Raw genomic sequence first — 19,971 nt, 5'->3', positions numbered from 1 at the left:
TGTCAAAAGTGGCGTTCCTCAAGGCAGCGTTCTTGGACCAACGCTCTTCATACTATACATAAATGATCTCTGTGACCTTATCTCAAGCTATTGTGTTCTCTTTGCTGACGATGCCAAATTATTTAACACCACCAACAATACTACTACCCTTCAAAAAGACCTTGACTTTGTATCCGATTGGTCTAAAACTTGGCAACTCCAAATCTCAACCAGCAAATGCTCAGTCTTACATATTGGAAAAAAGAACCCAAACACTAAGTACAAACTTGATGGACATTACCTAACAGATGACCCCCACCCTGTTAAAGATCTTGGAGTTCTCATATCAAATGACCTAAGTGCCAAAGCCCACTGCAACTACATAGCAAAAAAGGCTCTAAGAGTTGTAAAACTAATTTTGTGTAGCTTCTTTTCCAAAAACTCTACATTACTAACCAGAGCATACGAAACATTTGCTAGACCTATTCTTGAATACAGCTCACCTGTCTGGAACCCATACCACATCTCTGACATTAATACAATTGAACGTGTCCAGAAATATTTTACAAGAGTTCTCCGCTCCTCTGAAAACAACAAAATACCTTATACCACCAGGCTTGAAATCCTGGGATTAGAAAACTTAGAACTCCGCCGACTCCGACAAGACCTGTGTTTAACACATAGAATCATCTATTGCAATGTCTTTCCTTACTTTAGCTTCAATCGCAATAATACAAGAGCAAACAATAGATTTAAACTTAATGTTAACCGCTTCAATCTTGATTGCAGAAAATATGACTTTTGTAACAGAGTTGTTAACGCTTGGAACACACTACCTGACTCTGTGGTTTCTTCTCAAAATCCCAAAAGCTTTAACCAAAAACTGTCTACCATTGACCTCACCCCATTCCTAAGAGGACTATAAGGGGCGTGCATAAGAGCACAAACGTGCCTACAGTTCCTGCCCTATTGTTTTCTTTCATTATATCAAATTAATATAGTTGTTGCATACTTTTGCTCATATATATGCTTATATGATGTGTTGTTGTTTTATGTTGATGCTTGTGTATACTGTTGTGACAAAATAAATAAAAAAAAATAAAAAAAATATTTTGGAGTTTCCTCAAATTCACAGTTAAAAGAGGTGGGGATAATTATTCTCTAAAATCCCCTATCCTATTCTCCTTTCCAATAACATTTCCTCTCTCTCTCACACACACACCAAACTATGGACTGTATGGGAAGAACAGAAGTCAGACTGCTGTCTGTGTGTCTGCACTGGCTTCCTTCACAGCAGATTGGAAATTAGACTGAAGTTGTGTGAAATCAGACCAGAGGCTACATGAAAAAATGCCGGACCCAACCCTGCTGCCAATCCTAGTTTTGCTTGGAGAAAAAGATATTTTTAGTTGTTTTGTAACCAATTTTTCAAGACTTGGAGGCAATATGGATTGTCAGCATTTTGGGGATAATCTTTGCACAATATTGTGCATTAACGTTGACCTCGTAATAATAATAGCTGTTTATTATAGAAAAAAAAAGGGAAACTTTCTAGTAATTTGCTTTTAACAAAAACCTCCTGACATAATGCACCATAATGTAATAGGCTACTATATGCAAATAGAGCCCAGTTGTATACATATTTATAATAAGAACAATGTGATGTGATTTTTAAAACTGTCATAATGCAGAATTTATGTTACTATGCAGTTATTCACTTTACTTTATTGATTAGCCCTTGGGCCATATCAAAGTGCAGAGTTCCAGACATAAATTATTACTAAAATCTTTTGAGTATATTGCTATACAGTAAACAGAAGCATCATTGTGTATATTTCTTTTCTTTCAGAATGTTATAAATATCTTTCTTTTAACCTTTTCAGATATACCAGTAAAAGAAAGTGCACCTCCTCCTCCAGGTTAGTAAAATATTGGTCTGTCTGTCTGTCTGTCTGCCTGCCTGTCTGCCTGCCTATCTATCTATCTATCTATCTATCTATCTATCTATCTATCTATCTATCTATCTATCTATCTATCTATCTATCTATCTATCTATCTACTGTAAGTTTGTTAAAACAGAAGAATGAGTTTTTTTTGTAAAGGTCTCATTAGGAACATAAAGAAGTGATTAGAACTTTAAACCTGCTTTACCACACATTAATATTTTTTTTGTGTTGTTGAGTTTCTGAGAATCTGAGTTTCTGTTGACTACAAGGACACATCCATACTGTTTTTCAGCAGCATCTTTTGCGATATATATCTACATGGATTTGCTGGTAGTCCTTCGTTCAAATAGTAACCTATACGGGCCTTGCTTAGTTTTTCCAAGATCAATCAAGGATACCAAACAATTGCTGTGGTATTCTTGGGAAAATAACGGAGGTTTATTTATAAAATAAGCCATCATAGTTCTATTTTAATACATGAAGCAAATCCAGTCTTCCACATTTTTCTTCACCTCTATCGATTACTCTGATCATATTCTAAATAAAGGTTTTTCTTGTAACTATTGTTAGCAGATTCCATTGCATTATTTCATCTCCTGCGCAAGTACCCATGTTTTAAGTGCAGACTGATGGAATCTGTAACTCAACATATGTAAATAGATGCCATTCCAATCCTTAGGCGATTGCATGCTAACAAGTGGGTTTTTTAAAATAAACAAAAACAATACATGTAAAGATCCAGTTTTATGCTATGTAAAGGTATTCAAGTTATTTGTAATATTGCTATGGAGTATCCCAATAGTTTAGTTTACACATTTAAAATGTTAATACAATGTTAACACTAGTAGCTGAAACATACACAATATTTATGAACAGGGTGTTTCTTTTAAAAATGTGCTTCTGTTTCCTATATAGTAGAAACCAACGCTCAGGAACCTGGAAATCCCCCAGAAAAAGGTGAGTACACATATTCTTCAAAAGCTAGATAAGATTGTGCAGTTCAGGTAGATTACGTTTCTGTTCTTTCTTGTTCAGTCCCGTCCCCTACTGGATTTGAATTTCATTTCTTTTAAAAATATAATTAACTATATACCTTCCTGGATTATTTTTGTGCATATTTCAGAGTCAAAGACTCACTGTCCTTTTCTCCCTTTTCCTTTATTAGTTGATTTGGTCCATTGTGTGCACTTTTTAAAAGAAAGAATACATTCCACTTTTCTGGGTAAAGTAATCTGTAGACATTTATAATTAAACATCTTAATACTGGATTATTATACTATACATTATATCTACTCGGAAAAGCTTCAGTGACATAAAATGTCACAAGTTGTCTAGAATAAGATTATTAAAAGATGTAATTCCAGCCTTATTCAACATTTGGGTACACACACACACACACACACACAGCAATTGTTTGTAGAAATATGCAATATACAATATATGTATAAATATTTCTCATATATTTTATTCCCTAACACGCATTTATTAACATCCTTTTTTCCAGAAAATATAGCAACTACAATACTCCTATAACTTGGAATACTAATATTAATTTACTAATATTCTCTAAATTCCATCAGGTATCCAGCTATCTAATGACCACTCTGTTATTTTATTTTAGCTTATTCTAGCCTGGTTCTACTTGTCAGCACATGGGAGAGAGTGATTGCAGTTCCTATGAAATCTGTCTACAATATCTCTCTTGCTTTCTAGAATACTTTTACTATTTTAAAGTTGGAGCAACCATGACAGATATGGAAAGGGAGCAGAGAAAAAAATTCCATCCCAGTTTTCAACTGCCTTACATTTTATAAATGCTAAACAAGTTGTCCTTTTCCTTCTTTTATACTATATTCTTTTAATAGCCATTGCAGTAAAGGTATATATACACAGACCATTAGGAGAAATACTAGAATCACTGGGTGTATTTCTACATTTGTTACTCTGTTTCCCCGAAAATAAGACATCCCCTGGTAATAAGCCCAATCGGGCTTTTGCACTAAAATAAAGCCCTACGCAAAAATTAGCCCTTACTGAAAATATTTAAACGCATGCGCAGCTGGTCCCCGCCACTTCCTCTGGTTAGAGTTAGGGAGACAGAGCTGGAAATCAGGTAAGATGGCAAGATGAGCCCCGTCTTGCTCCACATGCCCCAAAATAATAAGACCTCCCTGAAAATAAGGCCAAGCGCTTATTTTGGGGTTCAAAAAAATATAAGACAGGGTCTTATTTTCGGGAAAACACGTATTTCTTTATTACATTTTTTGTTTTATTCTACTTTTTATGTGTAGCACACACGTTATGACAACACACGCTGAGGAAAATACTGATCAAATGTGCAGTTAAGGGAAAGGATTTTTTAAAAGTCAAATAATCCGTAATTTTAAAAGAAATTGAGATATGATTAAAGACACATACATATTTTTAAAGAATAATGTTTGAGCCACAGTAATAGTTTGGATTCAGATTGTCCAGTTTCTCAGATCTCAGATCTCTCAACAAAATAGTAATGAATCCCACAAAATATTGTAGCCTTATGGTAGCATCCTTGACTGACTGGATTTCAATTGTATCAACATTTCTCTCTTTTTCCTATTATTTCTAATAAATATCAATACTCCAAAACCTGACAATTAGATTTCTAAATTTTCAGCTCTTTATTTAAAGTGATGAAGATTTCTAACATAGCATCTGTCTTCTTCTTGCTTTTTTTTCATGCTTTTGATTGACAGGCAGTTGGTTAACATCAGTACCACTGAGAAGTCTATTTTCTGGGCCTGTTCCTCAGCAAAGGTGTGCTTCAGGCTTCGTTCCTTTGTAATGAGAACTGGAAGCAACAGCTGAGAACTGGAAAGAACAACTTTGAAACATTGGGAGGAACAAATACTTCATTTATTTCTGCCTGAGAGTGGGCACTTAAAGGGGATCAGTGCGCTGTACATGAGACATCAAAATGGGAGCTTTGACCATGTGATTGAAGCTCTGCCTCTTTTAAATGTATGTCTCAGTGCAACACAATTTTAAAAAAGAGGCGAACTTCAATCACATATTTACCCTGCCATATTTACTTTTTTTTTTAACACACACACACAGATATTCCCAGATGGTTATAGTCCAATCTCTTCCTAAAAACCTCCAGTATTGGAACACCAACAATTTCTGGAGGCAAGTCATTTCACTGATTAATTGTTCTAACGGTCAGGAAATTTCTCCTTAGTTCTAGGTTGTTTCCCACCTTGATTAGTTTCCATCCATTGCTTCTTGTCCTGCCTTAAGATGCTTTAGAAAATAGGTTGACTTTCTTCTTCTTTGTGGCATCCCTTAGCTATTGAATCAATGCTATCATGTCACTCCTAGTCTGTTTCTTAATAGTGTAATCATTATGTTTCTTAATCTCATTGTAGAAGTAATTATTACTGCATGAAGTCCTCATTATTGTTTTTAATTGATTTCAGTTTTAGGGCCCATTAATTTATGATGAGTAATCTTAATGCTTAATTCTTCCTTTGAAAGGAATGTAATACTGAATTAATGTTCTGTCAAAATGCAATCTTCTACTTGGAAGAAAAGCCTTCTAAATTTAATAGGTATGCATACAACATTGTATAAGACTGGGTTCACACAATATACTGGACACTGTACAGTATAGGTTAGCCAAGTACAATATCTGAGTCCATGTAACATACTACAGTAGTGGCCAAAATTGTGGAAACCTTTTGGGAAAAATGTATTTTCTAAAATTAGCTAATAACACCACTCTTTTTTGGAGTAGTACCATAAAATTATATATCAATGGAAAGATAATTTAATAAAGGATGTAATGCAAAAACTTTTATGAAGGATTTGCTATTAGAATAGCAGTTACAGTATAAAGAAGAAAAATGAAAAATGTAGAAAAAACGAGATATACAAAAATGATCATGATAGAAAAAAAAAGATATACAAAAATTATCATGTCAGTTAATACTTAGTTGGGTAACCTTTAACATGAATTACGTCCTTACAACGTCTTCCCATGGAGTGAACCGAGTGTTTTAGTTCTGCAGCTGTTATAATGTAAAACCAAGATTGATTGAATGATTGCTTCTATTAACTGGGTTTTATTGCTGGGTCGCTTCTGACTAACAAGTTTCTTTAGTCGGCTCCATAGATTTTCAATTGGGTTAAGGTCTGGGCTATTCCCAGGCCATTCCAGCAATGGAATATGATTATCTTGAAACGCCAAAAAAAAAAGTGGTGTTGTTAGCCATCAAACTTCAAAAATACTTTTCCCAAACGGTTTCTACAATTTTGGCCATATTGTGGGTAAACATGATGGCCTTTTAGCCACAATATGCTAAGCTGTATATATTATCCTTCCCCCCCGCCTTTCCATTCATTCAAACTGTGATCTTCCCAACCCCTCTTAGTTTAGTGTAACATGTTATGCAAACCCAACCCTGTGTCTTAATTTTGACAGAAATAATAGGCATGCCATTTGTATATTTACATAGGTATCTTAATGTGAATGAAGAAAAATAATTGTTTGATTCAGCATTTTTTGTTCTTTTTTTCATTCTTGATTATATTATTTTTACCTCAAAAAAAAAAAAACACAACCAAAAGATCATGATGATGAATGTATCTGTGGTACACATTTTACTTGCAGACGGAAACGTCATTGAAACAACATCTTCTTCAGGTCAGATCTATGGTTGACCTTGATTTTCATTGTAACTTTTTTGTATTCCATTTCCCCACTCAGTTTTTGTATTTTGTGTCTAACAAACACAGCCATGTTGAAAGCTCCCATTCAAACTCATGTTTTAATAATGGATTACACTTTATCTATCCCATTTTTGTTTTTGTGTGAAGCATTAAAGTAGACCACTGCTCAATCCCATAAAGCTTTCTCCACAAATTTACCTTTGTCATTACCAGCTCCCCAGCTATCATGGTTTTCCCTTCCTTCTATTACAGGTTTCTTGTTTTCCTCCACTTTTACTAAACTACATTGTTGCTTTTTCTTGTCACAATTCTCTATTTTACCTGTTGTGTATTTTTTTTTTTTACAGATGAAGAGGATTCTTCAGCAACAGGTTAGGAAGACTATTGCATTTAATCTTATATGATAGCAATAGCACTTAGACTTATATACCACTTTTGCTTTACAGCCCTCTCTAAGCGGTTTACAGAGTCAGCATGTGCCCCCAACAATCTGGGTCCACAGAAGGTTGGAAGTCTGAGTCAACCTTGAGCCGTTCAGAATCGAACTCCTGACAGAGAGCAGTGAGTTAGCCTGCAGTACCGCATTCTAACCACTGTGGCACCACAATATTAGGATAAAATATGGAGACCTATTAAGATTCAATTCTTCTGTTCCCAACCAGAGACAATTCCATCCTGAAGAAACCAGATATCTTTGTAAAGTCATTTATTTTTTAACAACTCCCCCAGTTGATTTCACTAGAGCTTCCCAATAAGAGACTTTGAAAGACTACATTATAAAAATCTGCTATTTTTCATGAAGAAATGTATTTCAAAATACCTTAAGGACGATTTTTAAAAGTAGTCTAACAATTATTTATTTGTTATATTTATACATAATTTCTTTGTCATCTTTATCAATTTATGACTGGATTGATTAATGAGAATATAAATAGTTCTACTGGATTGGATAAAAATCAAATTATTGTAGGCATAAACATCCAGGGTAGAAGCAAGACGTGGGACATATGATCACCTAGGTCTCATGGTATCATCAAACATAATGCAAGTTGTATGCTTGTGTTAAATATCAAGACATGAATAATTGCACTATTGGTGCAACGATGTCATGAATCAGTGGTGGGTTTCAAATTTTTTTACTAATGGTTCTATGGGTGCAGCTTGGTGGGCGTGGCATGGTTTGGTGGATGTGGCTTGATGGATGTGGCATGGGAAGGATACAGTAAACTCTCCCTTCCCACCCCATTCCAGGGAAAGAATACTGTAAAATCTCCATTCCCTCCCAACTCCAGGGGAAGGTTACTGCAAAATCCCCATTTCCTTGCGATCAACTGGGACTCAGGAGGCAGAGATTAAATAGAGGCAGGGCCAGTCAGAATTTTTACTACCAGTTCTCCAAACTATCAAAATTTCTGTTACCGGTTCTCCAGAACTGGTCAGAACCTGCTGAAACCCACCTCTGTCATGAATTCTATGTCAGCATTTTAACGTCATGAGGTTGACAACTACGCCGACCCAAATGCAAGCAGGGGACATTCTCTGAAGTTACTAGGAGAGAAAATCCTCACACTTCTATGCCCCTGGAATGAAAAAAATAACATTGGTCCATTTTGAAGAGACCATATTTTAAATTTAAGAAGAAAACAAAACAGATTATGTTGTTCTCTGTCTTTGTTCCGTCTGCTCTGTTGAGATTCGGAATATTTGGGAATATTGTCTACAATAAACATCCAAAGCATTTTGAAGTGAGTGGCCATAATAAACTTATAGTAAATAATAATACCAACACCAATAGAATTTTTTTCTACAGCTAGGATTGCTCAACCCATTATCATACCAGGTGCTGCTCAAAGACCCCATCTGCTCAGCTTCAACAAAATGATGTACCTCCCACTGTCCTCTTAAACAATTCATTGCAACCTATAATTTTCCTCCTTTCTTTTAAAATATGAAGGGCCCACAATTCTACATAGTCAATTAAGCAATCAAGATAATAACTTTTGAATGTTGGTATCACCCAGTTTATGCTTACTTTTCAGATGGTACAAATAAACCTGGAGAGAGAAAGGACTCAGGTGAGATACGCTAAATCTGAAGGAGGAAGACAAAACTCAAAACATTCCAATTTTCATTGCCTATTAACAGTTTTTTTTTTAGCTTCCTTTTTCAGTTGCAAAGTGATTTATGCTCATTATAATTTTTTATTCTTGGTTTTTTTTTACAGATATAGATAAAAAATCTGCTTCAAAGGTTCCTGAAGTCCTAACGTGCAAGGACAGCTTCTTATGATCACGGGCTCTTCTCCCTTGTTCCAGGAGTGAAGTTAGAAGCCTCCAATCATATGAAGCTTTGTAGTACATTACTGCAAGGGTCTCCAACTTTTGCAACTTTACGACTTATGGACTTCAACTCCCAGAATTCCTCAGCCAGCACACGCTGGCTGAGGAATTCTGGGATTTGAAGTCCACAAGTCGTAAAGTTGCCAAGGTTGGAGACCCATGCATTAGTGTACAGCTTAGGTGTGATATAAGAAATGGATTTGTAAAAACTAAAGACTGACCTTTATTCATATACCACTGTAACTCATTTTTACGGTAGAAATATTAAAACAAAACATTTTTAAAATATTTCATAATTGAGGAGCTATTTCTTATTGATTTGTTTAGCAAAATGCATTATACTTTCAAATTGGTTATCAAATGTATTATATGCCATGTAGAAGTTATGTACTCGAGCTATTTTGATGTATTATTTTTCTTCCCTCAGAATTGAACTGTAGACTAAGAATTATAAAATTACTGAAGTATATAGCTGAAAGAAGGAATTTATCTCTAAAGAGGAGTTCCTTCACAGAGAAACACATAGAGCAGCCTGGTTGTTGATGGATAATGACATATAGTAGCAACACTTTGGCAATAAAAAGTAGCGTAGTATATCATGCATATGATACAGATTGAAATATGATAAGATTTGGTACATTCGTCCATCTAGTCATCACTCTTTGGGGGTATATACTTGTAGACTTGTTTATAAGCAACAATCAACATTGATTGTCCATGATCTATATAGGGAGACAAATGTTGGAAAGAGAATCTATTGGAGTATAAAAAGTATGGAGTAAGGGAATTCCTTTACTCCTCTGCAGATTTTTTAAATTATTATTAAAATGGCTATTCCAAGTTACTTTCTTTTTCCTCATAAGATGACTCAGACATTAATATTCACAACCCCACAAAGTTGGCCACAAGACCATAAAACTATGACCGTAAGATATACATTAACATGAAACTTTCTATTGCACTATATCCTACATTAGATTCCAGTAGCATACATCTGTCTAGACTCTAATCCAGAGATTCATATCTTGTACATACCAAACATATGTCTACGCATAAAAGGAATTATATTAAATTTGTCTTCTACTAAAAGGATGGAAGACAGCTTTCCCCAGCAGGATAACTCTTGTAGCAATTAATATGGAGGATTTTATTACGCAAAAAAACCCATTAATTTTTTTTTCTCAGGCAAGGTCAAGGATTAGAAATTGAAAGACTTATTTACTGTTGCCCAATATTATATAGCTAGCTAATAGAATAGAATAGAATAGAATAGAATAGAATAGAATAGAATAGAATAGAATAGAATAGAATAGAATAGAATTTTATTGGCCAAGTGTGATTGGACACACAAGGAATTTGTCTTGGTGCATATGCTCTCAGTGTACATAAAAGAAAAGATACGTTCATCAAGGTACAACATTTACAACACAAGGGACCTGGCCATCATTCAGCACTAGGTTCTCTACTTCTTTAAGCTCAATAGATACAATTTCGCTTATCTGCCTACTTTGAACCTTAGCATGGGTGTTCCCAAGACTCCATTTTCATTCCACAGTTGGGTGCAGCTGAGAACCGAGATGGGATCACCATGCTATGTGTCTTAAGAATTGAAACACAAGAAAGTATTCCGTGTTCATTACTGAAACAATGAAGCTATTCAAATGGTAAAGACTACTCATAAAAACTGTAACTGACAGTTATAGCTCAGATCACGAGTACAAAACTCTACTCCATTCATAAGTGTGTGCTCTGTATGACACTTTTCTTACTTTAGTAACCTTATCTTACCTTGAAAGACAGTGACAGGGAGGACATGCCTATTTTTAAGAAGTAATATTAATTTCTTAATATTTATTTAATTAATTAATTAAACAGAATCCTAGGTAAGCATTGCTTAATTAATAGATTCATTCTGATAATGGCTATTTTCCCTTGTTTCCTGTGCTAGTATGGTCTGCAGAAGAAGGAGAAAAACAAGATTCGCAGAAATCTATTTTATTTGTTGAAAAACCAAAAGGTGGCTCAATTAGTGTAGGTAAGTGTAAAAAGAACATTTATACCTGTTCATAGATATCTGGCAAAAAAAGGACTTACTTCTCTGTAAACATTTATAGGATTAGATTGCATATGTATGCATGATAAAGTTCACTGTGATTATGAAGTAGCATTGCTCAAGCACCTCTAGTCACTGAATGTGGATATAATGTGGACACAATGTAAGCCGCCCTGAGTCTTCGGAGAAGGGCGGGATATAAATTCAAATTAAAAAAAATATATAATGCACTGATACAATCATATACTTAGCTTGCCCACCCCAACATTCAACCAGAATCTCTTTTCCATGAATTGAAGCTATTCTTCCATGTCCTACACCCAGAATGAGAAGAACATGTCTTGACCTTCCTCAGGGTGACATCCTTTCCAGCATTGTAAGAGGACTATCATGTTTCCTCTCAGGCATATTTTCTCAAGGCTAAATTTACCATCACTTTAAATCTCTTTTCATATGATTTATCTTTTAATCCCTTGATTATTTTCATTGTCCTTCTCTGAACCTATACCAATTTCTCTCCATCGTTATTAAACTCTGGTGTCCAGAATTTGCTGATGATCCAGCCTCAAATTGCATTCTCATCTCTTTGCTAGTCCATATTCAATTTGCAATCTCCTATTTCTCTAAACCATTTTACACCAGTACAGTTATCCCATCCTATATTAGTGCATGTGGTTTTTTTCTTTAAGAGAAGAACTTTACATTGGGCCCTACTCAAGTTCATGTTACTTGCTGATCATTTTCTTTTAGCCAATTGTTTTTCTGACATCTGGACTATCTACCTCTACTTTTCCTGTGATGTCTTTTCTTCTTTCCATATCCTTTCATTTTTAGTACGCTATATTTGTAGCCAAGTGGGATGTTCATGTCATAGAGGCATAGCAATGATGCAGTTTGCCTAATTGTGGCACATCAGTGTTGTTCTGGGGCCTCTTCTACTACTTCTGAAGCAGGAGAAAGCAATATAAGTGAAATCCTAAAGAAAACCCCTAAACAACTTGTGAAGTGTTGCAGCAGCTTCACTTAGATCTTTAAAAGAAGGTGAATCTGTTATTTTTAAGTAGCTTCAAAAGTCCCCCTCCATCATCCCAGTTATTGGAAGTAAACGCAAAGTTGAAATTATACATGTGAATTTTTCACTGATCCTTAGCAATGATCTGATCCTTAGATAGGGACTGTGATGACCCAGGGTATGGCACAGAGATAACACAAACAGCTGGCAGTTCAAACAACTCTTTTATTGCTCCAAATCTCCCCATATGCTTCCACGTTACTGGCAAGTCCTAAAGCAGAGTGAGAACAAACCCCCACACAAACCTCAAACAGCCTCTAGCTTCAATTAGTTCAGGCCAGCACCCAGGCTGCCTGGCAATGAATCCCAAACGTATTTGGCAAAACAAGAGCCAGGCAAAGAGTTCAGAGAGCAAAAAAATCTAGATAATTAGTCCAGAATGCCAACAAGGATTGCAAGGATTCTTGGCAAGTTCAAACGTCAGGAACTCAGCGTTTGTTCCCAACAAATGCCCCTTCCCATGGCGTCTCCTTAAGTCTCATTCCCCAGGTGTTCCTGGTGAAACTGGGCGTGGCATTCTCCTTGCACGTGGCCTTCTCTGCCTGCACTGATCCCGGCTTCTCTGAACTCTCCTAGCCCTTGCATCAGGAGAGGGTGGTTCTTGCTCCTTGTTTGAGCTCTGTCTCTCCTCCCTGCCTGCAGGCCTTGCTAATTCCAAACAGCCTTGCCTGGACTGACTCTGCCCTTCCCCAGTTTCCTCCAAGGCCAATGGAGCTGCCCTCTCACTCGCTGTCAGTTCTTGTTCCAGCTCATCTTCTTCCGCAGATTCAGACTTCAACGGCAGCATGACAGGGGCCGGATATCATTTCTCTCCCCTCCCCCCCCATTTCTCATGAAACAAACCAGCCATAGTTTAATAACATGCTCTGGTTTTCTTCTGTTGAATTAATTCTTTATACCAAAAAAAATGAAATAAATAATTTGGTATTTGAGTCTCTTTTTTTAATTATTAAAAAGGGGTGGTTTTTTACAAAGTAAAAACAAAAAAATAAACAAAAAAAAGTAAGTAAAGTAAAAAGAATAGAGATGTTAACTGTCCGATTAGCAAACCCACAACAAGGAAACACTCTCGGGAGAACTGAATTCCCAAAAATAACTTTATTGGATGCACCATTTTGGTACTGAAGAAACAAAACCAGCTCTGGTTTCCTGTCCAAACACTTGCCCAGTTAAACAATACTTTCTCCTTCTTCCTAACCCTGGATGATCACATCATCCAATTATGAGATGTTCTTTTGTTATGGGAACCATCCATCTCTTTCTCAGGCATCTTCAGCGGTGACCTTGATGGTTTCCATGCTCTCACAATCTCTGCATGTATTCTCAACATTCCATTTCCCGTCCCTCCCCCAGTTCATTGGCAAATTGAAAAGTATTAAGATTTGAAAGAAGCAAAGCGATTCAATCTTGACAAGAGATAGATAAATAAGGAAAGAAAGAAAGAAAAAAGACAGGGAAGAAAAAAAATGAAATATAAAGAAGTGGCTCCTGGTTTTATTTATAACAAATGCATTTATATTTTATTCTCCCTACATATAGTTATAGAGGATCTGCTTTCATTCCATATTCTGCCCTTTCTAATCATCAATCTCATAAAGAACAAGTTTATTTTTTTCCAGCTATGACAAAAAGTCCATAAGAGGTTTCAGTCACTGACAAAGATTATTGTCTAAGATTTTTATTGTTAGGGAATTTGTTATTCCCTTATTAAACAAGTCTAATTTGTCCTTTTCTGCAATTTTTTTTAAGAATCATTTTTCCACTGTGTGCCTTTCAGTTTTTCCAGCTTTAGAATTTGGTATTTAAATCTCATTTACATGTGTCAGATATTCCCTATTGATTAATTCTATTTTGATTTATGTTGGTTGGCTTGCTTGTTTTCAGGGCAAAATATCACATTCATAGCCAAAGTAGAAGCTCAGGATCTTCTTCGGAAACCCACCATTAAGTGGTTTAAAGGAAAATGGATGGACTTGGCAAGCAAAGTTGGAAAGCATCTTCAATTAAAAGAAACATTTGAGCGACAAACCAAGGTATATATATATATATAGAGAGAGAGAGAGAGAGAGGACCTTTTTCAAAGTATACCATTCAAAATATATTCACTTTTTAAAAAAAAAATATCGTCAAGTTTTGGACCAAATTTTCATTTGTAATTCTGCTAATCTGCAAATGTTAGCACCACAACAAACATACCCCTAAAAAAAACAATTTAATGGTGGTGGGTGGGAGCATTTGTCTAAAATCACATGCTTGGAAAAATAGAAAGATGATATGGGATTTATTGATCAAAGTGATTCTTGTGATTATACAGTTATGGATTGTCTTGGACCAGGGGTGTCAAACTCAAGGCCCGGGGGCTGGATCCGGCCCATGTGGTGCTTAGATCTGGCCCACGGGACTGCCCTGGAAACTGCAAAGGATCAGCCCATGGGGTCTCTGCCAGCAAAAATGGAGCTCCATTTTTGCTGGCAGAGGATTGCAGGAGGCTGTCAGAGCTGAAAATGGAGCTCGGGAGCCCAGTTTCATTGGCAGAGCACTTGGACCACCACAGGCATCCCTCCCGACATGAGTGATGTCATGCTGACCACACCTACCCTGGCCATTCCCCGCCCCCCGAGGTCAAACACAACCCTGATGTGGCCCTCATTGAAATCGAGTTTGATACCTCTGTCTTAGACTCAATCCGTAGGACATAGGTCCCAGGCAAATTGTGAGCTCATAAAAGTGCCGGGAAATGGAGAATTGCTGTGATCAAAAAGAAGAGAAGCTATAACAGAATTGCAATCAGAGTAATTGTAATTTAGTTTGGAAGACCCAAAACAGTTGTCATCTTCTGGATGGTGAGAAGAAGGTCAAGATGTGGTTTTGGAAATCAATTATTAACAGATTAGTATGGCAAAATAACAGAACTAAGAACTAAGAAAAGAAGCAAAAAAAATCAATCCATTTCATTGTGTCATAATACAAGTTGATCACAAGTAGGTGTGTTTAGTTTCCAATTATTCTTGCGATTTTATATGAATAATTGCATTATATCTTTGGGTTTCAGATGTATACATTTGAGATGCAGATAATCAAAGCTAAGGAAAATTATGCAGGAAATTATAGATGTGAAGTAACGTATAAGGATAAAGTTGATAGCTGTTCTTTTGATCTGGAAGTCCATGGTAAGAATCGTTTTTATATTTAAAATATAAATATTTAAAATATAAATATTTTAAAATGGTGAATATGTGTCATATATTAAAATAAAATCTTCTTTTCCCAAAACTAACCCTGAATTTATTTCTCTATGCCATGTTAGTTTTCAACTCCTGTAATTCCACAGACAAAATAGATTAACTCTGTGGGCAAGTGGGATTATAATAGAAGATGAAATCTATCCCAGGCTTGGAAAGGCCACTTTATATTTACTTAAATTTTAAATGGCCTCCAGGCTAAGCATTTTCTTCCATGTTTTAAAATTATCCTTCTGTATTTTTAGCACCATTCAGAGATAATGAGCAAGAGTGTGCCATCCTGAACAATTTGTTAGAGCTGGAGTTGAAATCTACTTTAAAAGGGGTTTTTGATTTGGCACTATGAAGTGGGGTTGAGGAAACTAAACTCAGAAAGACAAAAAAAAAGAAGAGATCAAAAGACTAATAGGAGATAAAAGCATCAAGAATGAGACAGAATGTCATTTGTTAGACCCAGTGAGGGAGTACTACATCCGTAGAGTTTTGCACCTCTGTCCCCATTTCAAAGAAATGTCAATCGTATCTGGAAATAAGAATGGTATCAATGTATTGTGACAATTTGGCATTTAGCTCATAACCTAGGCCAGTTTTGGGGAACCTATGGCATGTGTGCTGGAAGCGGCACGTGAAACCATCCCATGAAGAATGTGTGGCCTCGTTGGCTCCTCTTCTGCATTCCTGTGATCACATGTGAACCAGTCAGCTGGCTGTTGTGCGCACAGAAGTGGCGGAACCTGGAAGACTGCCGTTCCAGCACACTTGTGTAGGCCGGCACCCGAACTTCCGGGTTGATGTTCGTGCATGTGCGAGGGCTAGCTGTTTGTCAGGTGTGTTTCCAGGCCGGTATCTGGGTGTTTGGGTGCTGGCTCGCGCATGCGTGATGGACCGCCGCTCTTCCGGGTATCACCGCTCCTGCGCGCGCAAAGGCCAGCGGGGCTGCGCATACCTCACAGGATGGTTTTGTGTGCCACTTCCAGCATGCAGGCCAGCACACAAGAATGTCAAAGGTTTGCCATCACAGACCTAGGCTTTGGGTCCTAGGATATCGAAGATTTCTGACGAAGAATTTTCACTATACAAGACCCATGAATTTGATCATGGGTCTAACTGAAACATCCAGGAAACTTACAAGGAGGAACTTCTGAAAGTCTACAGGACAGACTTGGACAGAATCCATTGCTCTCCTCTACTACTACTGTTGCATCCCAACAACTGGTACTGAGTAGCTAACTGCTCCTGCTCCTGAATGTGAAAGTTTCATGTAACATTTTGGCTAATATCCATGGAAAGACCTATTTATCTCCATCGTCTTTTAAAACACTCGCTTTAATTCACAGTTGGTGGGAGAAAGGATTCAGAATATCTTTGAGCTGGTGAGCTCATGCTATATCCTTGAAGTAATTATTTCTGAAGCTTGCTGAAGTATTCAGTTTATATTTGGACAAAGTACACGGTGGATACCAGAGCTGACTGCTCAAGACTATAAATTTATCCTTTGGGAATGTCAAAAACACCTTTCATCTCGACTTGAGCAAAAGCTTTCCCCATTAGTAAATCATAACGAAACCCCAAAAGAAAGGACATTAAGTCTTAAACCCTGTTGAAACCAAACTTTTCCTATCTTTGTAGACAAAAGGATGAAATAAAAGGCCATCAGGTTTTGAATTATTTTAGCATAGGTATAGATTTGTTTGCGAAAAAGAAGAGCTTACACAGACATGTAAGCAGAATTCTACTCATTATTGCATGATGAAATCATGGTGATTTAGAACCATCAAAACACCTCAGAGATGTCTATATTAACACATCCTATTCTACATTTTTGTAGGAGGGAGAACTGTTTTTTTCCCAAACAGCAGATGTTGGAAAATGGGATAATAGGTGTTGGATGATAGAACTGTCTTTGCCAAAGTCATTTGGTGAAACTCCCTGCGCAAAGAAAGTGTTAAATAGTTGGTGATTGAAGAGACAGAGTCAGATCTTCGACTTCAACTCTTTATTAACAAGCAAAACCCAGCAGCTCTCTATCTGACAGCTTGCCCTTTTATAGGGGCTGTCAGACAGCTTAGCCAATTGGCTTGAACTATTTTTCCCGCCTTAACGGCTGATCTGAGTGAAGCCTATTTCTTCAGCTTCACTCCCTTATTGAGTATTCAACAGAAAGTGTCAGTTCTATCTTTTAGAAATGAAATGAGAATTGGAGAAAGGGGCATCTTTGAATTCCCTCAGGCAGTAAACAATTTTACATTGTCTCTTTATCTCAGAATTATTTGATGGCAGCCAAGGAGCAGAGCAGCAGCCTTGCCATCAGTTTGGTATCCCAGTTCAATGAAGTTTACAAACAATGATGAAAACCCTTCTTAGGGTATACTTTTAAGGCTCAACTCCCAATTTTAAGATTAAGCATAAATGGAAGGTCAGAACCTAATACTTGTCTAGCATGTTTAAATCTGTTTTAGTGGCCCTATGAGAAAACCAGGTTGGTGTCGTTAGACATTGGGACACTTTGGACATGGAGCCAACTGAGTGACTTTGGGCCAATTACTCTTTCTCAGCCCTCAGAAAAAGGCAATGGCAAACCTCTTCTGAAATCTTGCCAAGAAAACTACAGGGATTTTTCTAGCAGTTACCAGGAATTACCAACACTGACTTGAAGGGATAAAAAAAATGGCCTATGGAAATTTGCAGCAAATAATTTATTTATGGATTAAATTGAGTCCATCCAAGATCAAAGGATTTAGATCATGGGTGTCAAGCTTGTGGAGTCATGTTGCTATCACGTGACGTATCGTGTCGTTTTTCCCTTCGTGGAACTGGGGTGGGCGTGGCTTGCACGTGGTGCATTCAGCCCATGGGCCACCAGCTTGATACCCCTGATTTAGACCCTCAGAATGCCACAACTCCTGGATTTTTGCAGACCATATGGCTGTCAATAACATCTAGGCAAGCCTTCCAAATATCCAAGAGTTCCAGTAGTTTGGCAGCAAACCCACAGACATGTTTACCCTAGCAACACAAGTCTACCAGATTACCAAAGTCAGAATCTTCATTAATCTGCCAAGGCATCAGGGCACATTAATGAAATGTCCAGCAGCTGATAGACAGCTAACCGGACAAACCACAACCTCTGGCTCAATTTAGAAGCAGACTGGCAAGTAACCAACCTCTTGGCAGACGTAAGTTTTCTGTGGGGTAAATTGCTTTGTCTAATTATGCGTCTAATCAAACACAAGGTGAAACTGATCTCTGAGTTTATCAATTTAGTCAGATATTTTGCTGACTTCTAAAGTCATTTTTTCCATTAGTATGAAGAATTTAAGGGATGCCCAGTTTATAGGAACACTTAGGATTTATTTTAGATTTTCAGATTGTATAAGCTCTATTTTTAGCTCACTGTTGTTTTTGCTGTAATGTATTTAATTAATTAAATAAAATCATTATAATGGATATGGAATCCATGATATGCTTTTATTGGTGGAACCAATTTTTGTTGGAGAGTAGAATGGGAAATATCCATTTCTCCCATAATTCTCTAGGCACTTTTCAGAATATGTTCCAAGGGATTCTCCTGCCTTCTAGAACAGATTTAAAAGGGCCTCCAGATGGGGGGAAATGAAGAGAAAAAGTGTTCATGAAAGTCTGCTTGTACAATGTTGGGTTCTATCCCTTCTACTTTTATATCATTTTACTTTGTTTCTGGTTATCTAAAAATTCATCATCTTTGGAAAACAACTGCAACTGTTTGTAAAATATACAGGTAGAACTCAACTTACAACCACAATTGGGCCCAAAATTTATGTTCCTAAGTGAAACAATTGTTAAGCAAATTTTGCCCCATTTTACAACCTTGTTTGCCAGCATTGTTAAGTGAATCATTGCAGTTAAGTCAGTAACATGGTTGAATCTGGCTTCCCCATTGACTTTTCTTGTCAGAAGGTCACAAAAGAGGATCACATGACCCGGAACACTGCAACCGTCATAAATATGAGTCAGTTGACAGCCATCTGTATTTTGATCATGGGGATGCTTCAACGGTTGTGTCAAAAATTGTTATGTTCCTTTTTTTGTAACTTTGAACGGTCACTAAATGAACTGTTGAGGATTACATGTACAGATAGTCCTCAATTTACAACAGTTCATTTAGTGACCGTTCAAAGTTAAAACAGTACTGAAAAAGGGGACCTTTTTTGTTATTTTTTATTACAAACAACAACATACAATGTATCTTTTCTGAACAAAATATCAGTCAGGTACATATTTACATTTCCAACACTTCTTATATGCTTTCATCAATATATTTTTTTTCTTTTTTTTATTTCCCTATTTGCATTTCTCTTAAAAATCCAATCTTACCCTCCACCCCCAATTTTAATCTTTAATCAAATTTATCCCTCTTTTTTTTTCTATTCCCGTTTATGTTAAACCTTTATTATTAACCCATTTATTAATTTCAGTTTTTCAATCTTCTACATAACATCAACATCAATCATATCTTTACATTTCAATGACAATTTTTAAATTATTATCCATAATCCGATAAAGAAAATAAAAGCTCAAGCAAAACTCTTATTTCTTTTTTTCAAATTAGCTTATACATTATTCTTAATAAAAACATAATAACCTTCAAGCATTT

General features: G+C 36.5%; 1 protein-coding gene across 13 annotated transcripts in view; it reads left to right on the top strand.

Moving 5' to 3' along the window:
• Positions 1 to 19,971, top strand: part of MYBPC1 (myosin binding protein C1) — a 120,457-nt gene that overhangs the window by 35,016 nt on the left and 65,470 nt on the right. For 3 of the 13 annotated variants that reach the window (XM_058189580.1, XM_058189573.1, XM_058189581.1), the window contains exons 2-9: positions 1,863 to 1,898; positions 2,841 to 2,882; positions 6,574 to 6,606; positions 6,980 to 7,003; positions 8,672 to 8,707; positions 10,920 to 11,006; positions 13,981 to 14,129; positions 15,149 to 15,266. In XM_058189580.1, the coding sequence (XP_058045563.1) occupies positions 1,863 to 1,898; positions 2,841 to 2,882; positions 6,574 to 6,606; positions 6,980 to 7,003; positions 8,672 to 8,707; positions 10,920 to 11,006; positions 13,981 to 14,129; positions 15,149 to 15,266 (525 nt within the window). The remainder of the gene's footprint in view (positions 1 to 1,862; positions 1,899 to 2,840; positions 2,883 to 6,573; positions 6,607 to 6,979; positions 7,004 to 8,671; positions 8,708 to 10,919; positions 11,007 to 13,980; positions 14,130 to 15,148; positions 15,267 to 19,971) is intronic. The other 10 variants (XM_058189574.1, XM_058189575.1, XM_058189579.1 and 7 more) reach the window with 10 other exon arrangements.

Source organism: Ahaetulla prasina, chromosome 7 (assembly GCF_028640845.1).
Source record: "Ahaetulla prasina isolate Xishuangbanna chromosome 7, ASM2864084v1, whole genome shotgun sequence".
Taxonomy (NCBI): Eukaryota; Metazoa; Chordata; class Lepidosauria; order Squamata; family Colubridae; genus Ahaetulla; species Ahaetulla prasina.
This window is presented reverse-complemented; position numbering and strand designations above follow the sequence as displayed.